This window comes from Rhamphochromis sp. 'chilingali' (genome assembly GCF_963969265.1).
Source record: "Rhamphochromis sp. 'chilingali' genome assembly, chromosome: 9".
NCBI lineage: Eukaryota > Metazoa > Chordata > Actinopteri > Cichliformes > Cichlidae > Rhamphochromis > Rhamphochromis sp. 'chilingali'.
The window spans coordinates 35,595,651-35,620,240 of NC_137936.1; the positions used below are offsets into that span (position 1 = coordinate 35,595,651).

At 40.6% G+C, this 24,590-nt stretch overlaps 2 protein-coding genes and 1 long non-coding RNA gene across 6 annotated transcripts in view; 2 read left to right on the forward strand and 1 right to left on the reverse strand.

Annotated features, from left to right (window-relative positions):
* ppp1r16b (protein phosphatase 1, regulatory subunit 16B) overlaps window positions 1-5,017 on the forward strand; it is a 97,713-nt gene extending 92,696 nt beyond the window's left edge. Inside the window, exons 8-11 of one of the 2 annotated variants that reach the window (XM_080890668.1) lie at window positions 92-167; window positions 324-453; window positions 755-896; window positions 1,502-5,017. In XM_080890668.1, coding sequence (XP_080746794.1) covers window positions 92-167; window positions 324-453; window positions 755-896; window positions 1,502-1,975 — 822 coding nt within the window. In that variant the 3' untranslated portion in view covers window positions 1,976-5,017. Of the gene's footprint in view, window positions 1-91; window positions 168-323; window positions 454-754; window positions 903-1,501 lie in introns of both variants that reach the window. The other variant, XM_080890667.1, reaches the window with a different exon arrangement.
* Window positions 71-1,674, reverse strand: LOC308402080. 3 transcript variants are annotated; one of them, XR_013972688.1, is made up of 3 exons: window positions 1,552-1,674; window positions 309-364; window positions 71-209 (listed from the first exon to the last, which is right to left on the reverse strand). It is a non-coding gene; the product is annotated as an uncharacterized lncRNA (long non-coding RNA). The 3 variants fall into 3 exon arrangements; XR_013972689.1 differs by having other exon boundaries at window positions 1,548-1,669; XR_013972690.1 differs by having other exon boundaries at window positions 1,467-1,602.
* An 8,487-nt stretch (window positions 5,018-13,504) lies between the features above and the next one.
* Window positions 13,505-23,899, forward strand: fam210b (family with sequence similarity 210 member B). The gene is given in 4 exon segments (XM_080890715.1): window positions 13,505-13,695; window positions 13,697-13,840; window positions 20,035-20,228; window positions 23,080-23,899. Coding segments are annotated over 4 exon segments (609 nt in total). The 5' UTR covers window positions 13,505-13,641; the 3' UTR covers window positions 23,297-23,899.
* The last annotated feature ends 691 nt before the right edge of the window (window positions 23,900-24,590 follow it).

Genomic DNA, 24,590 nt, shown 5'->3' on the forward strand with positions numbered 1-24,590 from the left:
CAGGAAAGAGATAAGAGCCTCAGGCGCACACAAAGGTTTCTGGAACCATTAATACAAATTGCTTCCACTGTTGTTGTTGTTGCTGCTTTAGATGCATGTGGCAGAGCTGCTGGTGTCTCACGGAGCCAGTCTCAATGCCAAGACCTTCCTGGAGGAGACTCCAATTGGTATGTTTACAGTATACTGTAGCACTCACTTGTCCGGTGCACCTGGTAATGAGTTCAGGGGAAAAAAAGTATCGTCTCAGCAGGGTCTCATTTCCAAGTGTTCACTTTTATGTTAAGCATTACTAACAGTGTCCCTTTTACCCATGTTGCTTTAAGATCTGTGTGAGGACGAGGAGTTCAGAGCCATCCTGCTGGACCTGAAACACAAACACGACATTATCATGAAGTCACAGCTCAAGCACAAGACCTCGCTGTGCAGGCGAACGTCCAGTGCAGGCAGTCGTGGGTATGTGCTGACATCTGTTGGTGGTAGCATGGCTACTACAGGCTTTGTTATTTGGAGAAATTAGAAAACAGACAAAACATCTGTTCTGTATACTTACAGCTGTATTTACATTTAATAGGAGAATGGTGGATAGAAGCCTCCGCTGATATAATGACATAATGTCTGACATAATGAAGCTGTCAGTTTAGCGTGTGTATAAGTTCTTCTGCTCTTTAACTTTCATGTGTAAAAGTACCATATATGGTAAGCTGTTATTTTTCTAGCTGCTTTTTCTTACTGGGAATTCCACTTGTGTTCACAGAAAAGTGGTGCGGCGAGCCAGTTTGTCGGACAGACACAACCTGTGTCGTAAAGAGTACGAGACCGAGGCCATCGTGTGGAGGAAAGAAAAGGAAGACGAGGACGAGAAAGAAAAGGAGTCTGATCAGGAGAATAGCCAAGTAGTTAGTGTGAGACTATTTTTAAGGATTACATAAATAGCTCTATGCAGTTCTAACTTTGGTTTTTTGGGTGGGTGGGGGGTGGCTTGGTGGAATTTACCGCCCCCTCACACACACGCTGTCAGATGATAATGTGTGTGAGAGATATTTTTAAGCACAGGTAGAAAGATGATTCTTCCCACTCAGAAGCTGAAATGTCACATTTGGATGAATCAGACAGAGGACTTCCTCCAGCACCCAGGAGCAATTGCACAAAAGGAAACCCACAACAGAAAAAAACTGAAATACTGTCTTCCATTATCAGTAGACTCTGTTGCCGCCGCCGCTGCTTATTGTAACCTCAACTTTTTACACACATTATCTGCAGATTATCAGATGACATTCAGAGAAATGTTGCTCTGGCACAAAATAACTCTGAACAGTTGGGAGATTTTCTCTATAATGAAGCAAATAAATTGGCTTTACATCTGATTTCATTTGAACTTTGTAAGCCTCGGCAGCAGATCAAAGTTTGCTGATCTGCCCTGCACAGTCAGGCCTTTGTGTATTTAATGAGCTAAAAGAAAGTCTTACAGAGGATTAAAGTAATCCTTATTGATGTCTTGCAGGTCAAGCCTGTTGTCGCTGTGGAGCTGCCCGACAAGTCCAACCTACCCACCATCCTCAAAGAAGGCAACAGCAAGCAGAATGGCCTAATCTCCACGACAACATCCATGCCACCTCAGCCTCCCTCCAATGGCAGCACACCGACGTCCAGTAAGGGTGGGGTTGTCACCACCCAGCCGTCCCAGGAGGAAGCCTGGCCAAAAGAGCGCCCTCAGACTCTGTCAGAGCTGAAAAAGCAGCGAGCTGCTGCCAAGCTCTTGAACCACCCCTTGTTCAACGGTCACCTTGGTAACGGCTCCACAGACTCCTTCACTGATGCCAAAACCACCACTGAGGATCCTCGCATGCCGCTGGTCTCCTCCAATGGCAACGCCGTATATTATACCCCAGCCAGCGGCGACCCACCCCTGCTCAAATTCAAGCAGCCTATGGAGGAGGAGCAGCCGAAGGTGCGGACCTGCTGCTGCGTGTCATAGTTGGTGCGCGGTCATGTGACTGTTACCAGAACAGGAAGTGTTTGCACTGAGAGGAGGGAAGCAAGGAAGGCTGTGTAGAAGGGAGGAGAAGAAAGAAGGAAAGTCTTTGAACATCCTTCACCACTCCCGATTCAAAAATGTCTTCAAGACAGGCGGCCCGATTAAAGTATGAAAACATTTCCTTTCACCTCCCAGTCTCGTAACTCCTTTAAAGTGCAGCTGAGAAGTGGAGGAAATTCCTTTCATACATGGAGTCTCTTTACACAACAAATGTAAAGACAAGAAGTGGTCCCGCTCTCCCTGTTAAAAATCAAAGAGGATGGGGAGTGTTTTTTGACAGAAATTTAGAATTAGGAGAGAAGATCGCAAGGTACTGAATCCTCTACTTTCACACATGGAAGAAACTTTGTCTGTTACCCCACAAACAGATTGGTATTATTTCATTAGAACAGCATTTCTTCCAGGATAAACTAATCTTGTTATCAAACCACATGTGGCACATTCTTGTCATGTTCAAACAAGCAGGACAGTCATCCTGGAAGGGTGCTGATATCTTGTAATACACCGTGTTGTTGTAGTACAACACATGAGAAAATGCAAAACATGGCAAAAGGAGATCTGTGACATCTCTTTCCGTGTTGACATGCTGCCTGGAAAAGTAAGGGAAAGGAATGCCATAAAACAGTGTTAAAATACTCATGAAGTGTACTTCTACAGTGAGAGATAACCGGAAAGAGTAAAAGTACTGCACTAGTGTTTGAAACGGTCACTATATTCCGTCAACTATGCGTCACCTCACCGTCCTCTCACGTGGAACCTAAACTGACAGGTCGTGCTTTGTTTTATGCATTATTCACTTTGTGCTCACTCGTATAGATAATTTAAGCAAACATGGTTGAAAATTACTGTACATGTTTTATTTATGAAATGTAAATTGTTAAAAAAAAAACAAAAACAAAGAAAAAACATGGTTTCTAAAGTCGAGTGTATTTATTATTTGGATGGCGTGTGGAGAGTGTGTGTGAGTTAGTGGGGGGGAGGCGAATCTCCCCAGCTGAGCACCTTCTGACATGGAAGAACGGTTCAAATGAAATGAGGGTTACTGTCTGCGTTATGTACGTGTAATTAAAAAAAAAAAAAAAACAGCCATCATACTGGATGGATTCATGAATATGTCACTACAAATAACAGTGTTATTTGTTTATGTTTCGTTTTTGTTTTTTTCCTGGTGGCCATTGTGTGGCTTTACTTCCCCTGAGTCACTGTATTTGTCTTCTAAACTGAAACTGTATGTTATGTAATGATTACTGTAAATGAAAAATGAGTTTTCAGAAGAATCTTTGGTATGTAGCGAGCCCAGGCTGTTATATCAGGTAATGTGTCATGCCCCCCCCCCAAGGAAAAAAACCCCCAGTACTACATGTAGTGGTTTGTCTGCTGAATTAAATGAATATTTCATCATTTTAGAAACAGTTGATGAGAGGAGCTAGAGCCAGCAGTCAGCATATTAACACCCAGACTCTGATTTTTGCTATCAGACATTGTTGTAGTCTGAGAAATATTGAGCAGTTTGCACCACAGCAAGCAAAGGGTCTGAGAGCAAAGCAGGAATGCACTAACGGGAATGCAGTGGCAAAACAATGAGCTATTGTTTGAAGACTTTTAAATCTCTGCAGGATTGTCAGATTGTAAATGACAGACTTCCGTAATAGGAAATCTAGACTCTGATATGTTGTCTGGATCTTTACTAGCTACACTGTCTTCAAAAACTGGTCATTGCCACACCATTAGATGATAGCTGGTGCGCTCACAGTGACACTTGTCTTAGTTTAAAACAAGCACATGCAGAACCGCTAACCACAGTGTGTCGTGAGCAGGCTTACCTAAATGCAATAAAGCCATTAACACTGCAGGCGTCCTTTTCCTGCCTTGACATGGCAGGAAAAAAGTGAAAAACATTAGTGAGACTTTGTTTTCTTCTCAGAGCAAGATGTTTCTCTTTGTTTCGAGTCTTCATGGTAAGTTAAGCCAAGTAGTTTCTATTTGTGGAGACTAAGAAGGAGTTTAGTACCAACCTTGTCATCAAACCTGCAGAAGCCAGTCAGACTACACCCGGGAATTCGAAACTATTCCTTAAATGTAACAGCTCCTTTAAATGTGTTTGTGCCAAAGAGTCTTCCATGAGTTGAAAATAATTTAGTTTGGCGGGAAGCTTTCTGATGGCCGACTTCTTTGAAAATGTGATTACCTGTAATGCCACGCCATCACCCTTCTTCCTCACCACATCAACTGTACAGCGTTCGAGTATTTGTACGGACAGGTTTGTAAATATGTTTTTATCAGTACTCCCCCTGTTATGTTCCCATGTTTTTGCATTTACATGTCTGTGTTGTTACTGTTGATGAACATATAGGAAACTACAGTTAACCATATGGGTGAATAGTGTTAGCAGACTTTTGGTTGTACAAAAGGGGGGGGGGGGGACTGTGCGATTAAGTAGACCCTCAAGTAGTCCCAGGAGTCCAAAATGTCTGCAGAGTCGAGCGCATACCCAGATATCGCTGAGTGTTAAGACACCAGTGTCTGTGGTGCATTTAAAGCTGAAAGACTGAACTTTTGTGCATGATTTTTCTGCAATGGTCAGTTTGTTTTTCACCTCAACTTGAGGAAGTAGAAATGAAGTCAAACAGTTTGCCATTTCCCTTATTTTAGGTACAGCGATGTCATCTTGTTATGAGGCAGCTTACTTCTGGTAGCTGCAAACAAGTTGATTTAAAAAAAAAAAGTTCAACCCTGTTTCCTTATTAATTAAATTCAATCCAACTGAACAGGAATTTGTTCAAGAAAAGTACCGACTGCTCAGTATGACGCAGAAAGGGACAGTAGCCTGTTTCAAAAGTTACTTGTGATCACATACACAGATCCAGGCTTGTGTTTAAGGATCAAATTATGAAGACAAAACTACTGATTTTGTAATTACTGGAATATATTGATGGTTACATTAACATATTTTGAATAAAATGTATATTTTGAGAACTTTACATGGTGAATCTGAATCTGTTTAGCTCTTATACTGTTACAGTTTGAGTTCAGATTTCCTGCAGGCTGTGGACATGAGAAGAAACATTTTTCGTTTTCTGTTTTTAATCACTGTAATCACAACCATTGAAAATGGGTAAATAGGTTTTGGATAGATGTCAAAAAAGCTATAATAAATAGTTCATATAGAGATGTATAATGTACAGTTGAACTGGTCACTAAACACCAAAACCTCCATTATTTTCTTTAAAATCTGGTTCCTACAGTTGGCTCTGGATGTCTGCTGTATTTTGACATCTGCAGCGACTTTCTGTTCTGAGACCAGCAGAGACTGTGCCGTCCTTCATCTCACAGCTGTCAGGGTCTTGGCCTGAGTTCTGCTCCCTCCTTCAAAGATTTTCTTTCCTTTGTTTTTGCACTTCCTCTCATTCACTGGCTTTAGGTTCACCAGTTTATTTAGAACAGCAGTTGTTACCTAGCCTAGATTCTTCCTGTTATGAGTACTCCAACCGGCCACTTTATTATGTACACATTGCCATTATAGCACATATGTAATCAGCTACTCATACAGTAATGACTTTAGGCATGTAGACATGGTCAAGATGACCTTCTGAAGTTTAAACCAAGCATCAGAATGGGGAAGTACACAAGTCACTATGAAAGTGACTTGGTTTTTGTTGCCAGACAGGCTGATCTGACTAATTTCAGAAACTGCTGATCTACTAGGATGTTCCCACGCAACCATCTCTAGGCTTTTCAGTGAAGGATATGAAAAAGAAAAAATATCCAGTAAGCAAGAGGTTTCTGGGTGAAAATGCTGTGTTGATGTCAAAGGTCAGAGGGGAATGCAACAGTGATTTAAATTCAGATGGATCCATCCTGCCTTGTATCAGCAGCTCAGGCTGCTGATGGTGGTGTGATGCGTCTGGTCCCCCTAGTATCGAATGAGCATATTTAAAATGCCACAGTCTGAATATTATTGTTGACCGTGTCCATCCCTTTATGACCATAGCACATCCATCATCTGCTGATGACTGCATCCAGCAAGATGGAACGGCATGTCACAAAGCTCTCATCATCTCAAACTAGCTTCTTGAACACGATGCTGTCACCGGATCTCAATCCAGTAGAGCACTTTGAGATGTGATGGAACATGAGTCGCATCATTAATGTGCAGCCGACAAATCTGCAGCAGCTGTGTGAAGAGGGCCCAAGCAGGTACTAGCACAGTGTAACTAATAAAGTGGCTGGTGAGTGTGTAAACTATTACATTAACATATATACATGCTCCTAAACTAGGCAAATTATGTAGTGTTTGTACTAATAGTTTGTTTTTCACTCCATGAGCCGCTGAGAAGGCCAATCAGTGCAAACATTTAAGTCATCTTACAGTCCTTTAAGTGTGCTAAGCAAATGTTTGCAGAAATCATTCTTTGATTTGGGCACAGTCACTATGTCTAAGGCATATAAACAGAGGCGAGGACAATGGTGCTGGAAAACGCATGATTTGGACAACATTGGCCTCCTCTGTGTTGCCTGGCTTTGCTATTGTGCCCTGGCTGTACTAACTGGAGGCCAGCTGGCTGTGGTCCAGGTCCTTCAGTCCTCTTCACTGTGGAGGGCAAAGTGGATCGGTTCCAGAAAGAGCATACAGACACATACTGACCACTCGGCTGGCCACATAAATGGAGGATGCTGATAAAAAGCACTGGGAACCAAGCAGGAATGTGGTCCATAAAGCAAGAAAATGAACCAGTGGCAGGAGCTGAATAGTCCATGGGATCAATGAAGAGGTTTTTGCACTAAAAGGAGAAAAAGTATGCAAAGGAAGGGTGGATGACAGCTTTAAAATGGGCCTCCACTGGGAGGACGCCATAGCTACTGAGCGTCCAGCCAAGACTGATAGAAGAGCTGCACAAAAAGAATGGATGGACGGACAGACGGCTTACTGGGTCAGAACCTCTTCTTATTCCCAGGGTCCATTGGACCTAACAGGGCTTCAGTGGGTTATCTGACCTGAATTTAAAATGTCTAAGTCAATAAGGGGATGCCATTCTGTCTCAGCAATGTTGATAGATAACAGGCCGAGATATTTACACACAGTCCAATCGAAGGCAGCAACTCATTTTCAAGCATGATGCAGCATTTCAGTACTGAAGTATCACTTTAATGATCATATAAAGCGGTTCTGAGTGATGAAACTGGGCTCTACATAAGACCTTATTGATTACTTAGATGCTTGACCACATGTGAAATGGACTGCCTTGAAATGATCAAGTGATATTCAAGGACTCCAGATGACTTTTCTTCTGGCACACCAAGGATGCTGGCATGTGCTGACATGTGAACCTTTGGATGAGCTGCCATGAAATCTTACACTTTCATTTTACTCTGAGGGCATCTGACTGTAATGAAATCTCCGTTTGTTTGTTTTGACAGCAAATTCCTCCTCCGCGATCAGAGTTCACCAAACTAAACAAGCTTGGCACACAGTTACATCTTAGGCCCTGAAGTTATTGAATACCATCAGGTTGTCTTTATTCACTTAAAACATTATGAAAGCAACAAACCACAAATTATACTGTAGCTGTACTGCATTAGTTTTTATTATTTCTCTGGTGCTTTGGCTTATAAGAATAAAACTGAATGTGAAAGAATTTTAATGCCAATATTTAGGATAATTTACCTGAAATTTCAGAGTGGGATCCCTCCTCGATACATGCCCCTTCCAGTTCTTTCCTATATATAACCCCCCCGCCCAACTACAAGCTGTTTGTCCTCGTTGTCATGCCCCACCTTCCCTCCCTTTTGCAATTCATTCACTTCTCATTAGTAGATGGGGATCTGCCCGGTCTGGGAGCTGCCATGTCTGAGGCCTTCCACAAACCGCAGCCTCAATTCACGCTCCAGCCGTCTGCCATTATCTACTAGAAACACTATCAAACCTAAACGAGGACGCGGTCCCAGCTATTGAATTAGCATTTAGCTCAATCTTCATGTCAACACACACAAATTCACCAAGTCCGTGAATGAATAAATCCCTGAATATCACTTTGTGTCGCTCAAAACTTTCCTTTTCTTGCATAGTCAACAAAGAGAATAAACAGTGGGTTTGAGATTGACTTTTGGCTTATGCAACCGCTGTTTTGCTCTTTACACAGACTTTGCATGCATGCTAATCTGACTACTTCATAAAGCACACACTACAAATGGAAACCAGAAAGTTTCAGGTACCAAATTTTTATCCCCTGCCTACAGATACTGCAGTTTCGCATGCAGATATCTATTTATGCTGATTATGCTGAAAACCTTTGAAGCCTCTTTATTTTGGCGTGAGGTGTCATTAACGGATTTAATAAAGAATCAAACAAGCAGAATGAATAATGGCATTTTACCAATAAAATCCTATCAATATTGATTCCATGTCACGAAACACACCAACAGCAGAGAAGGCATCATATAATTTAAACATTAACTTGAGGAAATGCTGCAGTGTCCAAAACCTCACGCTTTGTTTCAATAAACCTGACTTACTGGTTTCCAAAGTCTTTCGACGTGCAGCAACATTTCCTTCCTTTAACTGAAAGTGTCTGCCAACAGAGAGCCAATGACCCAGTGCTGGACAGGCGTTGGTGGATATGTCCAACCTTTGATGTTGGATTCAGTCTCAGTCCTGTTGCCCAGAATTTAAAAAACATGCAACACGTTCATCTGCAGTTAAATAAACGACTCAAAGTCAAAATAATTTGAAACAGTGGAAAGCACTCTATGTAATGATGAGTAAAGGTACGTGTTTGCTGCGGCTTCAGTTGGCTCGGTCATGAAAGCAGTCAGATCCATCTGCAGATAAGTGATTATGAAATAGCAGAGAGTATTTGGTAACATACAGATAGTATAAAAGCAGAAGCCACACCAACCTAGAAGCTATGACTAAACCACAGCTCTTTTTTTACTCATTGGAAAAGAGAACACTGGTCTACTAAAAAAGCAAAACAGTGACTATATGCAACAATCAAAGTAACTAGAAAAATTTGCATTTCCTGCGAAAATGCAGTGTGGATGCCTTAACGCTGAAGATGTCTGTTGAAAAAAGCTGAAAAAATTGAAAAAAAAATGCTGCCCTGAGCAGGATTTGAACCTGGCCCTTCTGGTCTCAAGGCAGCTACTCATCTCACTGAGCCAAACTCATTCTCACAAAGATGAGGTGGAGAGACTGACAATTCTGCTGAAATGAGCAGAAGCTGCTGAGAATTGTGCTGATAAGAGGTGAAAAGGCTAAAAATTTTGCAGAAAAGGGGTGAATCAGCAGAATTTCTGCTGAAAAGAGTTTTTTTTTCTGAAAACAGCTGAGATTTGTGCTGATAAGAGGTGAAAAGGCTGAAAATTTTGCTGAAAAGAGTTGAATGAGCAGAATTTCTGCAGAAAAGATGGAAAGCAGAACATTGCGCTGAAAAGAGGTGAATGAGCAGAATTTCTGCTGAAAAGAGTTTAAAAAGTTTAACTGTTATTTGAAAGAAATGTTGCCATAAGCAGGATTTGAACCCGGGCCTCCCAGTCTGAGAACGGATGCTCATCTTTCGGCATCCACACAAATATACATCCTACAAATACTTCAGTGTTGTTTATCCTGTGCAAGCAGCATGCAAGTACAGCTCAAAGCGTGCTTTGTATTGGAATCGAGGTCACACTTGTAACATTGTGACCTTAAACGAGATGAATAACCTAGAAAGTTGAACAAACCACTGACTTTCAGAGTAGGAAAACCACCAAATTAAAAAGCAGCTAAATTTATTTAAAAGTGAAAGTCAGGTGCAACTTTCACTTTTCAGGTTACTCCAAATAGTAAACCTGTACACATACATACATATTATATATATATGTATACTTATATATGGATTACCCTTATGCTTTATATTCTGGATTAATCCGCCATGAACAGTTTACCCCAAAACTAAGTTATCCTTCTTAGGTTTTTTGAGATATTTAAGGCCATTTTATCCAAGATAATGTATTCAGCCAAATAAATCTTCCACTTCCTTCTTCCAATTAGAATGAAGAATTTCAAATTCGCCACTTGTACCACAAACAGTAGATAGTAGGTAAATACCAGTGTTCAAAGGTTCTGTTAAATTTAGGCTTAAACAACATTTATCAGGTTTCAGGTTGTGTAGACCATGTTCTGTTTAATGTGTGATGCACATCATTTAAAGCTAATGTTTTTAATTAGCTACACAGTTACACCTTGCACTTAATTAGTATAAATATTTAGTTTCCAACTAATCTGTATGTAAGGACCAGTTAGAGCTTAATGAACGACCATTTAAAATGTGCTCATGCATTAAACTTGAATGTCTTCTGACCTAAAACTACAAAGCAAAATTTTCACGTCAACTTGAGCTCCGTGGATGTAAAAATACATAAATTCATGTATTAATAGAAGTTCAGGGCAGTTTTTTTCCATTTAACTAGAGGAAACTTGAGTTAACGCTGTCTGTGGGAGGCAAACATTCAGCACTGTCTTATTTATTCGTAGGTGCTAAAAGGATATAGGACCAAAAACACAACCGTGACTTCAATTTTAAACTTAATTACTAAATACTAAAAGCAGATGACTTTCATTGCCCCTGTTGTCATTTGTGCCCTTGATGTTGGAATGCTTTCAGACATGTTTTGTTGGATGCGCTAACAAATTGACTGAGTGATTGATTGTTTGAGTGATATATCAACTAGGTCGTATGTTGAGTGTCTGTATGGGGCCTTAGGCCTGGATTGCTTGGGTGTATCTACGGTATGAGTATACTGTATTTTATATGTATTTCTATCTTTTATATCCTATCATTATAGTTTTTAAGTATTTAATTATAGTTTTTAAGTATTTATCTTTTGTGATGTTGCACTGACCAGAGACATCTTTCAATTTCATTGTACCTGTGACAATGACAATAAAGAATATTCATTCATTAATTGCCATTTTAAACTCAGCCCACGTGTCGAGTTTGTGGCTGTGCTCAGAAAAGGTCAGAGCCGTCACAGCTTCATTGTCATTTTTTTTCAGGATTTCCTGCCAGCATCCCACCCTCTTTATCTTTCCTCCCACACTCTCTCACGTGTCTATATCTGCCGTTCACTGTGTGAAGGTGTAACGACACAGTTTACTTCTTTTAGAAAAGTCAGCAGAATACATTCCCCTCATTACCATAGAGTATTCAGCACATGACTAAATATTGAGTGCATACATCAGCATTCTCTGATAACACTGGAATATTTAAGGAAGTATGATTTACATTTTAAAACTAAAGCGGCTTTAGTTTCTGATCTGGTCGTTTTCACCACTTCCTTCTTCAGGATATACTTATATTGACGTCTGTTTTTGCACTGTTGTTGAAATTTACGTGCAATTTTAAAGCAGAGAAGAAGAAAATTACAAAAACAACATTTTTTTATAACTGTGTTTTATAATGTAAGTATGTAATCCTTTCAGCATATTATAATTCAAGTGGTTTAAGAGGAAAGTAGACTAATACATGTCATTAGAACTTAGAACTAAGCAGTGACAGGAGATCTCGGTCTTTGCAGAGCAGATGAGGTGAGCAGTGTACAATGAAGACTGATACAAACAGGAAAGATGTGAGATGCTGCAGCGCAATGGATTAAACACGACAAGGAGAGATGAACGTGACTCTCATGGGAAGAAAGAAACCCACTCACTGCTGGCAATTTTGGTCATGTCCACCTTGGGTTTTGGAGCAGACGTCATAAGTGAGGGGTGGACCTGACTATTACCGAGTGTCCATTTGGTGGTGATACCAGTTAATGTTATTAATGTTCACAATCTTAATGTACTTAATGTATACTTTAAAAACTAAAAGAGGACTTTGAAGTAACTGTTGGGAGCCTAGACTCATCAGGAAAATGTTTACTGAGGTTGTAAATCAAGTGAGAAGTCAGGTAATTTTCTCAGCCGTCTGTAGAGTCTAACTTCTCTTTGCAACTAGAGGATTCACCCCCTGCTGGCATTCATAAGAATGAAGGTCTAAGTAACTAACGGACTATTTTATATACAGTATATGTGCAGAGGTGGAGAAGGACAGTCCATTTTCAAATTCAGGCTTTGTTTTCTGGATTTCTACCTGCTGTAGCTTTAACATTTACATTTCCTGTCCTCTCTTCATTCTGCTGCCCTTTGGCTACAGCCTTATCTGTCTCTAACATGACACCACTGATCTCAGATAATAATAACGAGTGCAGTTTGTGCTAGGTGGGTTATCTGACAGAGCACACTGAGAGGGTTACAGTTGAATTGTAATCCAACTGTTCTGCCACTATAGCTGCTGTTATTAGGACATAAAACATGATAGTTTTCTGCACAGAGGTCTAGTACACAGTTTAGTGAACACTTTTATAGTAAGGACTTCCAAGAAACACTTGAGTGTCAAAGTGTGTAATCTTATAAAGGAAGACTTTATGGTTTTAATATGAGATTACATTGGATTATAATTTTTAATTTTTTTTAAATTTTTTTTCTTCCTGGTTATTTTATTTCTGAATGTTTCAAATATATTTTCAGAAATAATGTTGTCTCCATATGTACACACAATTGCATTCACATCACCTGGAGCTGAGCATGTTTGGTTTAATGGATGGATTCCATTAAAATGTGAAACATTTTTTATTGATATCTTTCAATTTCCACTTGATTTTATACGAGAACGGTGTTTTTTTATGGGAGTATGTAAGTCCCATTCCTATTAACAGTGTGTGTTTACGTTGTCCCAGAGAACGAAATAAATGTTTCGTTATAATATATATATATATATATATATATATATATATATATATATATATATATATATATATATATATATATATATATTTTTTTTTTTTTTTTTTTTTTTTAATTTCACCAATGTATTTAAAACAGTTTCAGGCCTCGCAAAAAACCGAACTAAATTCTATAAATAATTTAAAGTTTCAGTTTCAGTAATCTGAATTTAAAACACACACGCACGTCAGCCTTTGAAGTCGTACGACTCAATTACATGAATGAGCACGGTTATACCTTTAAGTACCCCCTCCCTTCACTTCAGGCTTTACTATCTGCGGTTGCGCGTAAGCCCTCATTGGCTGTTGCTGATAATCGGTCAACAAGAGGACCGGAGGGATACAGGAGGGCACAGGGCAGCATGTTTACAGCTGCTTATGCCCGTAATTAGTTGCCCGGCACAACCGAGTCGCTTTATGAGGTTATTTAAAAAAAAATTTAGTTTTTTTTTGCTGCTTTGGTTTTTTGGAGACACTGAGCTCTTGTGAGTGCCGTCGATAATGCTTTTGTGTCGCACAGCAGCGGCTCTGGATCTGGCTTTCAAGTCACCGGGTTCGTCTCTGCTGCGAGCCAAAGCAAGCAAGCTGAAGGATGTTACTTTGACGCTGCGCACGGACCACTCGTTTCAGCGACACCGGTTTTCCTGCGCATCCGTCAGGCGTGTCTATCTGCCCTCCGTGCACCTGGGTAAACAGCACCCGGAACTCATCCAGAACTGGGACACATCGTCTACGTTTGTAACCAGCACGGACTGGGCGCATTTGGACTGGGTGGCCGCTGTAGCTGTGCGCCGTGAAAGCGCTGAATGTACAATCCTCAGGCAGCCGCTGGTTTTCACACACCGGCGCCCAAACAGCAGGGGGGACCCGGCGGGTAATGTTTTGTTTACGGGTAACTGGGACGTTTCCAGTCGCCGCTGCTCCACTAGGACCATGCAGACCAGATCTTCATCCACACAGGCTGCCACTAAGAAGAACGAGGAGCAGACTGACGACGACAAAGGGGTAATTTCAACCTTTAACACGAGCACAGCACGTTTTAGAGATCAACCGGCGAGCACACCGTCCTGGCCTCTATCACCCACAAGCAACAGATTCAAAACATGTTTATGAATTATGCAAAATAGCAGACGAGCTGCTTTTCTTTTTGCATAACAGCCCTCATGTGAGCGAGCCTGCTTGTTATACAACACTACACGACGCGCACAGATATGTGGGCCGCCTGCCTTTGCAGTGAATCCACGGTGGTGCATGTATAATTGACATGACTTCGACAAACCTGTACTCGAAGCAGCACATGTGTCATTTTCAGAGCATGTTGGATCACACTTTGCAGTGTCAACAGCGAGCGTGCTCCCACGGTGTGTGAGTGGCGCTGAGTCACTCTCACCAAACATCTGAGCACTTTTAAACTTCGCCTTGCACGTGGGTGGTTGTGCGAGTCAGCATCCGTGATGCTAAAAGAGCTGAAGGTGTGTGGGCACAGGGCAGGTTATTACCGTGCGCTGTGTAACAGGTCACGCTGGATTACATTACCATCATTTTTAGGTGACTCAGTAGCACATGGACACACCTACAGTGCTACAGTGGGCATGCCAAGATCTCAAGAACATGCTGCCTTGCTTTTTACCTTGTTCAACATCTCACTAGTTTATTAGAAGAGCAGCAAACAAACGCATGCAAGGATCTGTCCTGATAAAGAATCATTTATCAGTTTAAGGTTCTCATATATGAGAATTTGTTTTTGGACAGATTTAAATGATGCTTTTTCTTCTCTTTGACTTTTTAGTTTAAAAACTTAAACAGTTAGTTGAGGCTGACAAATGTATAAGGGAAATAACCAGGTTGCAACGTTACCCTTACATGGGATGGGAATGGCATTCAGTTTGATCTGGACACAAAGAGAATAAAATCCTTAAAGGATGTCGTGTCCACTTGACATATGGTGTAGATCTTTGTTCACTTACACGTCATCTTCTGATTGGTATGCACTTACATTCTCATAAAACTCGATAAAATATGAACCTTTTATTAGCAAGAAGCTAATACAAGTAAATCACCACACTGTTTTATTTTGTGAAGCAGAAGAATTGGATTCAGGTTGAGAGAAAGTGATTAGATTTGATGCAGCGTTTAATACTGTTTTCCCTTTAACTCAGAAATAGGCTCTCAGAGCCTGATGTTTTTCAAAATCTGATGCCTATATTACCCACAATGCAACTCAACAGTAAACAGGCTTTCATGGGTGGAAAACTGATAGCAGACTAATAGGAATGGACTACAGGGCTTTGGGAACCCTGCATCGATGATCATTTTTCATGTAGCTCTCTGTGGAGTCAAGTCATTTCACATTTAAAGCAACGCTCCCTAAGACATGTAAACGGCTGTATAAACTGTAGTTCCCTAAATGAAACACACACCTACAGGAACCTGCTTGAGTGTAACTTTGTTTCAAGGACACCTAGCAGGCACTTTCTGGGTTCTACTTCAGTCTCTAATGAGAGAGAGTGTTCCTGTTTTACTGTTTCTCTCCTGCTGTATGGTGTGTATGGTTTTAGTGGTGTTTTAAAGTGTCACATCCAAAAGATGAAACAAGGTTAGTATGTTATCCCCCCTCCACCAAACTTTACACTTGGCACAATGCACTCAGACAAGTACTGGTCTCCTGGCAACCATGAAACCCAGACTCGTCCATTGGATTGCCAGACGGAGAGGTGTGTTTCGTCACCTCCAGAAAACATGGTGATGGTGTGTTTTACACTGCTTTATCCAATGCTTTGCACCATGCTTGGTGATGTAAGGCTTGGATGCAGCTGGTCGACCATGTAGCTCTCTACACTCTGTTCTTGAGCTAATCTGAAGGCCAAATGAAGTCTGGAGCGATCGACTCTGAAGAAAGTTGGCGATCGCTGTGCACTGTGCACCTTAGCACCTGCTGACCCTGCTCTGTGATTTTTACCACGTTGCAGCCGAGTTGCTAATGTTCCCAACATTCCCCATCATTTCCACTCCGTTATAATACCACTAACAGTTGACTGTGGAATATTTAATAGTAAGGAACTCTCACAACTGGACTTGCACAGGTGGTATGCTATCACGGTACCATGGCACAACATCACCAGATCGTGAGATCTTTATGCAGACTGCTTCTACAAACATTTGTATGAGTAGGTGCTTCATGAGTCTTCTACACCTGGGGCTAAGGAATTGATTGGAACACCTGGATTCAATGATTTGGATGGGTGTGAATATTTTTGGCAATACAGTGTATAAAGCCAGCTCACTGATTTGCTTTTCCACTTTGTCTTTGAGTTTTCTCTCCTTGACTGCGATTTAGGTGGCTTCCTTTCTCTTTAACCCTCCTTCATTTACTTCGTAAGCACCAAAATGAGTCACAAAGCAGGGACGGAACCCCTTTAGAGTGTTGTAATAAAATAGCCTATCAATTACCTAAAGGAACCGATGTGATATATTGATTGGCTGGGTCAAAACAGTCAAAGTTTTGCAGAGTTATGGTCACAGACGCACTTGCTAATGTGAGACGAGATGCATTAAAAGCTAAAGATGCATTTTCAGTATGTATTAAAACATTTCCATAGAAATTGTGGCAGTGTAGTATTCGTCAGTTTTTATGGCCACAATAATCGTGCTGTGAGAATCTGACAGCCCTGTGCATTGCATGTGAGTGTCTCTTTGTCCTTGCTTGCATGTCACATGTGTTTTCATGCCTCTGAAAAGCTGTTATCAGACACAGCAGTCCCACTGTTCCCCTCCTATACACCCTCCCTGGCACAACTCCCTTTAGCTGCTCGCTCACATGACCCTCCCACAGCGTTGCCTTCCTTTACTTTTAGCTTGGCCTTTCTTGCCTCTGAAAAGCAAAGGCCTGCTCCCTCACCCACCCCGGACTCTGCCATTGTCCATTGTTGGCAGCCCGGTGAATGTATTGCCAAGCGTGTGGCTTCATCCAGGAGCTTGGGCCAAAATTTAGCAAGACAAATTGTAGCCAAGAGAAAAGATAAGCCTGTTTTTCCCCCCCCATCTTCCCTTCTTCACCATTGTTACTGCTTTCTTGATTAAGTGGCTGACTAAAACCCACAAAGAGAGTCTGCAAGCGTAGTCTCAATGCAGCCTAAAAAGCAGAAAGGGACATGAATGGAAGTTACTGTATGTAAAGGCTAAATGTCACACATAGCAATGAATGGCCTTCCGTTGCCTCTAACGGTCCTAATTTTTAAAAACAACCAAACATGTCACATTTGCAGATGTCTCAAAGACCATTCAAACTCCATATAAAAGCACACACATCCACATCCCTGCAGGATTTACTTTAGATTATTGCTTAGCTGCTAGCTGGACAGCTAGCTACATAAACACGTCAAGCTTAGTGGCACAATAAGCAGTCTTTTTTGAACATGGTGAAAAAATAGCTGAATGCACCCGGGAGGTATTTCCTGTTGTGTGTGTGTGTTCCTCCAGAGGAAGATCAAGTTTCCTCTTCAGCAGAGAAGATATTTGAGTAACCACTGGTCACAATAGCCCCAAGTCATCTAATACTAAGCTGCTCCATTTAGTCTCCCATTTAGTCCAGTATAAATAGGGAGAAAATACTTTAAATTAGAAGAAATGTTTAATAATGTATGCATTATGATAACAGGGTGTGCAACACTCACAATAGTTTCTTAGACAGCTTTTGGCTTCGGGGTGTGCCTTTTTAAAAACGCTAAAGCTGTGAAAGTCAGCTGTTCTTTATTATTCCAACAAGGAGTCCCAGCCTTCATGCAACTCTTGTCTTTGTTTTGTGGAGCAGTGCTGTCACTCAGATGATTGATAATTTTAGTATACTACTTGAACTTACAGTATAATAATGTACAGGGCTCATAGTAACGCAGTAAGTAGTTCTAAAGACCAAGATGCTTTTACATGGAATTATTTGTAACTGTTACAGCAAACAAGACACTTATTTTTATTATTTTAGTTTTACTCAAATCCGTTCTATCAATGTGTTATAAAAGCCTCATGAGTTTTCTGTGTGGAGAGAAAAGTAGGTTGACACAGATTCTCCGTGTAAACACACCTGTATCATTACATGTCTGAACAAATAGTCGAAAGTGGAAAAAGCGTGCCATGCTCAGGATTTTTTTTATGTTTCTGATTAAATGAACAACTTGATCGTTGATTTCTAATTTCATGCAGGTTTCAGTTTTGAGTCCTGATGTTTCGATATGACGACGGCTGTAAATGAAACAAACCAATACTGCAATATACGCATATATAAGATGTTTAATACAAGGTATGGCTTCCTCTAGAACAGTGTTTTCCAACCACTGTGCCGCGGCACATAGGTGTGCCGTGGAAGATTATCTGGTTCCACCCGATTAGTACTCTAAGCCAGCGGTCCCCAACCTTTTTTTGCTATGGACCAGTTTGTCAGACAATATTTGCACGGACCAGCCTTTTGTCGCGGATAAATACAACAAAATAAAACCAGAACCGGTACCAAAAAAAAAAAAGATTTATTGATTTATTCATCAAAGACCCCCTGATCTAGAAAGCCCCGGGCCACTCTTGCAGTGTGGGCTCGGGCATAGTCCTGCTGAAACGACTGCAGGTTGGGGAGCTGCCACAAGAATGGCACAAATACGGTTTAAGGCATTCTCTGGATTTCTGCTCCATCAGATATCCACCAAGAACACTGCTCTCATGGATATGCAAAGCTGCAGCAACAGCCCAGAGATGCTTGCAAACAGCCGGGCCTCGGTGGTAGCACTGGTGACAGTGTTGTGCAAATTCTGGGCTTTTGTGCTTTGATGGCTTAAGATTTCAGTAAACTGAACCATTTCTAAGGTGTGTAAGTGAGTTCATTCGTGTTCAGTAAACACATTCACACAATCCATTTACTAAAAGCTGAAAACTACTCGCAGACTTTATTTATTTTAATATATATTTTTTTTAAAAGAAAGCTTTTTTTTTTTCCTATAGATTCAAATGATGTACTTAAACATTGATTCAAAATAAAGGTTGAAAACTTATTTCACAACAAGAAAATTGTTTCTTTTTGACCATCTGTTGAAGCTCTTACTGATATAAAACCATTACGGCCTTAGCCATAAGGCCAGATGGAGGGTTGTTTATTTACATACTGTTTCCAAATGCAGGCGTTCTCAAGTGTCCGCCGTCGCTGCTCTGCTGCAGTCTGCCGTCCGCTGTGGCCTGAATGTCGTTATTGTGTGTTGCAGTTTACTAATCTGCTTCACACACACTGAGTGACCTGCCTGCTCCCTGTTACGTGTCGGGCAGCTGGACTGTGTCTGGTGCTTGTTCATCTTGGAGTGGTGCGTGTCTGGGCTCACAAACGCAACCCGACGTGTGTGAGAGGCTCTTTGTGTAGCACAAAGTGACTGACATTAAGTGTGTGAGAGGGAGAGTGATAATGTGATTCACTTAAACAACGCAGACGCAGCAGCCTGTGTTTAATCAGCTGACTCGGCTGCTCCTTGAATAGGAGGGTCATAAAAATCGTCTTTGTTTGACCAGCTTGCTCCACATTATAATAGTACTTTCGTTTCTATATCTGTCCTAACAAAACAAATATGGCATGTCAACATCATTTCCAAGATACGACTGTTTGTGCAGAGTTCAGGCTCACTAAGGAAAGTTATTTTGATGTATTTACAGTAACCTTTCACCTAGATGCTTTGAACGTTGCAATAAGACCAGCATGTTAAAACCAGGCACTACAACCACAGCTCCCAGTAGCTAACCAGCTAACGTGCTGACAGCACAACAGCAATGGTGGAAAGATGGAGGTGATGTTGTGTAGTTGTATTGTGTTCTTCTTTCTTCTTTTTGTTTTTATGAATTCGGCTTCCAAACTTTTACACACCTGTTTAGTAAAGCAGTTCAGTTATCTGCAGATACTGTGTATAGATCCACAGCACTAGTCAATTCCACAGTTCCATGTGTTGCCAGTGATTGTGCTCTTTGGCTTTGTTGTGCTTGATGTCATAATACTCATATCAAAGTGATCTGCAGTTGTATTTGAATGGAAAATGAAATAACTTCATTTTAATTCATGGCAAGCGTCTTCTCTTTTTTGCCTTGCAGCCACCGTCTTTGTTGTTGCTTCCTATAGCAACACAGACGGTATCAGAGTCCATCCTCCTGTTTCATGTTGTGCGTCTCATGTTTTTGTACAGGATGTTCAGACTTTAAAGGAGGCTTCTACTACGTCATCGGAGAAGAGCCTGGAGGACAGAGAGCCAGAGGGAGGGAAACCCAACAAAACCCAGCAGCTTAAGAAAGTCTTCAAGGAATATGGAGCAGTGGGAGTTTCCTTTCACATCGGGATCTCTCTCATGTCTCTGGGAATGTTCTACATGCTAGTATCCAGGTAACAAAATGTCCGGTCACTGCACGAGGCATTGGCGTTTACATTTAAGATTTACAGAGATGAGGTTAAAGACTGATAAAATTGACTTACAAGTGGAAGTTTAAGTCACCTCATATACTTAAAACAGTTTTACACCTTAGAGAAAATCTACAAAGAATACCTCAACACTTTTAAAGTGATCTGTTTTTCCCTTCTTACTGATGCCTAAGCAAAGGGAGCTACTAAAGCTACTATGTTTCAATCTATGGTGAAAGTATCCCATTACAGCCACCTTTTAGAGTCTAAAAGATATTTACTATTCTAAAGAAAAGGCAGAGACAGTTTTGACATTTCTCCAAAAAACAATTCCCAACAATTAATCACAAAAATGTAACAATGTCATGTAGTAGCGACACTAAAATCTGATGTCGTGCAAAAAAAATGAACATCGTGTTTCATTGCTCGACAGTAATGGGTCCTCAAAGAATAGTCTTTGTAGATGCACCAAACACTAATCAGATTTATGGAGAAGTCTTTATACTAGAGGATTTTCTGCTTTCTATTGACTGTGAAACAACAGTCCTCATTGATCCACAGCTGAATACCACATTTTCTGAAATCCTCTCGCAGCCATTTGGGACAATGTAGGAAATCATTAACTGAAGCGAAAACAGTTTTTTTTTTTTTTTTTTATGTGCTTTTGCAATGAGGAACATTGGCAGTAAATGGGACCAATTCACGAGACAATAGCAAAGTATAGACAGTCAGCCTTATTACATTGGCGCTGGATGCAGACAAATTCATGCTCAAGTTTAATTTACTCATCTTTCAAGGATTTGTTGTTGTGTGACTTGCAAAATATAAAGTCCTTGCGTTCTGTCTGTTGACAGTCATAGACGGTTAAAAGTCAAACAGCACAACACACCCCTACTTTATCAGCTCAACAATTTTCTGTCTGGCCAGAGGCACGAATACCAGAGAGGCCTGACAGATATAATCTGAGAGCTTGGAGATTTCCTTCTGTAGCTGATAATGACCCTTGAACTGAAAAATGACTCTGCAACTGTTGTGCATTATCACTGTGCAGCCACAGCGCTCAGGCATGTGGTGTGCTAATACAGGGCTGTGTGCTGAGCACACAGCAGCCAGAGTGCAGACAGATCGCTTTATATAGCTGACTCAAACTGTGTGTGACTGTGTGCTGTAATGACTGACTCATGTTGGTACATTCTTTGCATATTTGCTTCCCAAAGTAGGTCGGGTCAAAATTGCAAAACTATATCAAAACTTTTCTCATGAAGGCAGTGGTGCCTGTAGCCTTTTAAAGGCAGATCAGAAGTCATGTGCTAATAGCTTCAAGTTAAGAAGACGTGAAGTTAAAAAAACAAAAACAATAAATTCTCTATTGTAAACAGTCCCCCCTAGTGGAGATCAAGATGAATTACAACTTTATGCAACAGGCAATGAGGAAACCAGTTTTAAAAAGATGTTACATCATATTATTTCTGGTCTATGCTAATTCACTATTAATGCTGCAGAAGAAAATCCTAAAAATATTTTTAATATATGTATTTAATTATATTTTAATTCATTTTTACATTGAAAAATCAATCACATAATAATAATAATAATAATAATAATAATAATAATAATACAACATTTCATTTATTTCAGACCCTCAAGGTCACCTTACAGTAACACGTAAACATACCATAAAAAACATAAGAAAAATGTATATATAGCAAACATGGTCATCACGTCATTCTTTATTTAAAGGATTATGATGATAATGCAAATGTGCTGCATGGCCCAATATATTGGTGTGTGTGTGTGTGTGTGTGTGTGTGTGTGTGTGTGTGTGTGTGTGTGTGGTGGACTATTTTCACTCATGTGATTAAAACGTTTTTGGATGCATTTGGACAAAGACACATTTCTCTGTATCTTTGCCTCTGTGCACAAATCAAACAATCAAGATGTGTGATTGAAGTACAAACCCTCAGCTTTAATTGTAGGACTGCTTCTTATTTTGAAATGGTCAAAAGTAATCGGACAGTTTGCTGACGAGCAGTTTCATAGCCAGCTTTCATAGAGAGCTTGTTCCTCCATTGTCCATGGTGTACTATTCGATAGCTATCAACTAATATATAGGCTATTAATTTAAATACTGTTAAATTGCATTTGGTAGCTACTCACATAATCAAAATCTAAGTAAACCTCTCAGACAGAGCCAAAATGTTAGATTGATCAAATCAGCAATCATGTGCATTCTTAAATAGAAACAATGCAACGGCCAGCAACGCTGGAAGTCCTGCAACCATAAAAGACAACTAAAGTGGATGATTTTGGAATTAAAGGTTAGTCAAGGTTAAAGTAGTTTTTGAACCCCCAAAATGTGGGACTGTATAAATAAATGGCTTAATACTTAAACAGTTAATGCAATAATTTGGTAAAAATCACAATATTAAAGCTTAAAGTCTAATTGGTTCAATCATTTTCAATTTTATTTATATAGCGCCAAATAACAGCACCTGTCGCATCAAGGCGCTTTATATTGTAAGGTAAAGACAGAAACAAAACAAAAACACAGAGAAACAGCAAAAAACCCAACAACTACAAGCAAGCTCTTGGTGACAGTGGGAAGGGAAAAACTCCCTTTTAACAAGAAGAAACCTCTGGCAGAAGCAGACTCAGGGAGAGGCAGCCATCTGCTGCGACACGGTGGGAGGGAAGGGAGGGAGACGGGACTGATTTAAAATCCATTTGTAGTGTTTTGCAGAGGCACACATAAAGAGTACTGTGGACCTAACTGTGTATATACACACAAACACCTTCTGGTCCCAACTTACAGATTTCCTGTTATTTGTGTTCCCAGTGGGATCGACATGACTGCCATATTGTGCAAACTGGGCTTCAGCGAGACGTTCGTTCAGTCCAAGATGGCCGCTGGAACCAGCACATTCGTCCTGGCCTACGCCATTCACAAGCTCTTCGCTCCTGTTCGCATCAGCATCACTCTGGTGTCTGTGCCTCTAATTGTGCGCTACTTCAGAAAGACTGGACTCTTCAAACCTCCCACACCTGCACCCTGATGGCCCCTCCTCTGCTGCCTCATTGAGTAACAAACCTCTTTAATGGCCTAATGCCTGTAAATCTTTATTCATCTGGCTTCAAACTGAAACACCTTCACATTTGTGAATTCAGGTTCCCTCGTCATTTATCGCTATAACAGATTGAAGTGATCAAATGCTTTACTGTGGTTTGAAGTCTTTGGCTCATCAAACATAAGGACTTAAATGTATCAAATATTTATTTGAAATCAGAAGAGTGAACAGGGATTGTGTTATTTTTAATTAAACTGTCAGATTAAGCTAATCTCTTCTGCACCGTTCTCCAGCAGCTGACTCGGCCATGTTCTGGTGTTTTGCTTGCAACCCTCTCTGCTCATCTTTACCTTCCTTCTCACCTTACTTTTTAGTCCTCCTTTTTGCCGTTTGCCTTCTCTCTCTCTTGGCATCCATTTCCGATCCCTTCAGTCTTTCTGGAGGCTTTGTTCCTTTTTTTTCCTTTCTTACAGTTTCCCCCCAAATACAAGAACAGAAGCAGTAACTGCAACGTCACTAATACAAGTGAAGCTCATTGCATCATTTGTGTTTCCTGATTTGAGTATTTAATTAAAGAGAATTTCTCTTTTATATTTGGGTTGTTTTGTGTTGCTGTTGAACAATACCACATCACCTTCACACATATCATCTTACCATATCCTTTGGCAGCTCTGTTCATATTTAAACAGAACAATGAGCAGAAAGAACTGTAGTGCTACTGAGTGCAGTTTGATTATATAACCTCTAATTTACAGTTGCTTTCTTATTTAGAGCCCTAATGTGAAATTTCCAGCACTGAAAGTTGTTTTCTTCCTGTGCAATGCAAAAACCAGAGTACCGATTGTAAAAAGTAATAACAATAATAACAAAGTTTAAGCTCAATCTGCCAAATGAACAGAGACCGCTCCTTGTACACCACCTTTACCCTCGGATGAGTCTCGCGTGTCTCACTGGCTTTGCTGATGTTCAAATCTAATCCCTTTGTAATTATGAACACTTTTGATTAATAACTAATTTTATTAGAGCTGTTTTGTAATTTGGAAATCACCATCAGAAGACGTGGAAGCCCAGATTATCACAGATGAAGACACTGGACTTAAAACACCTTGAATTCTGGGATCTTGATGGTCTTCAAAATAGTTTGCTGATCATCTATTGTTGTGTCTGCCCACTCACCTGACCTGAACCCCACAGAGACTCTTGGGAGTAGTAAACCCAAACAAAGGAAAACTCACTCTGAAGCTGAAGGGTCCTGTGAAGAAACTTGGGCTTCAAAAACCCC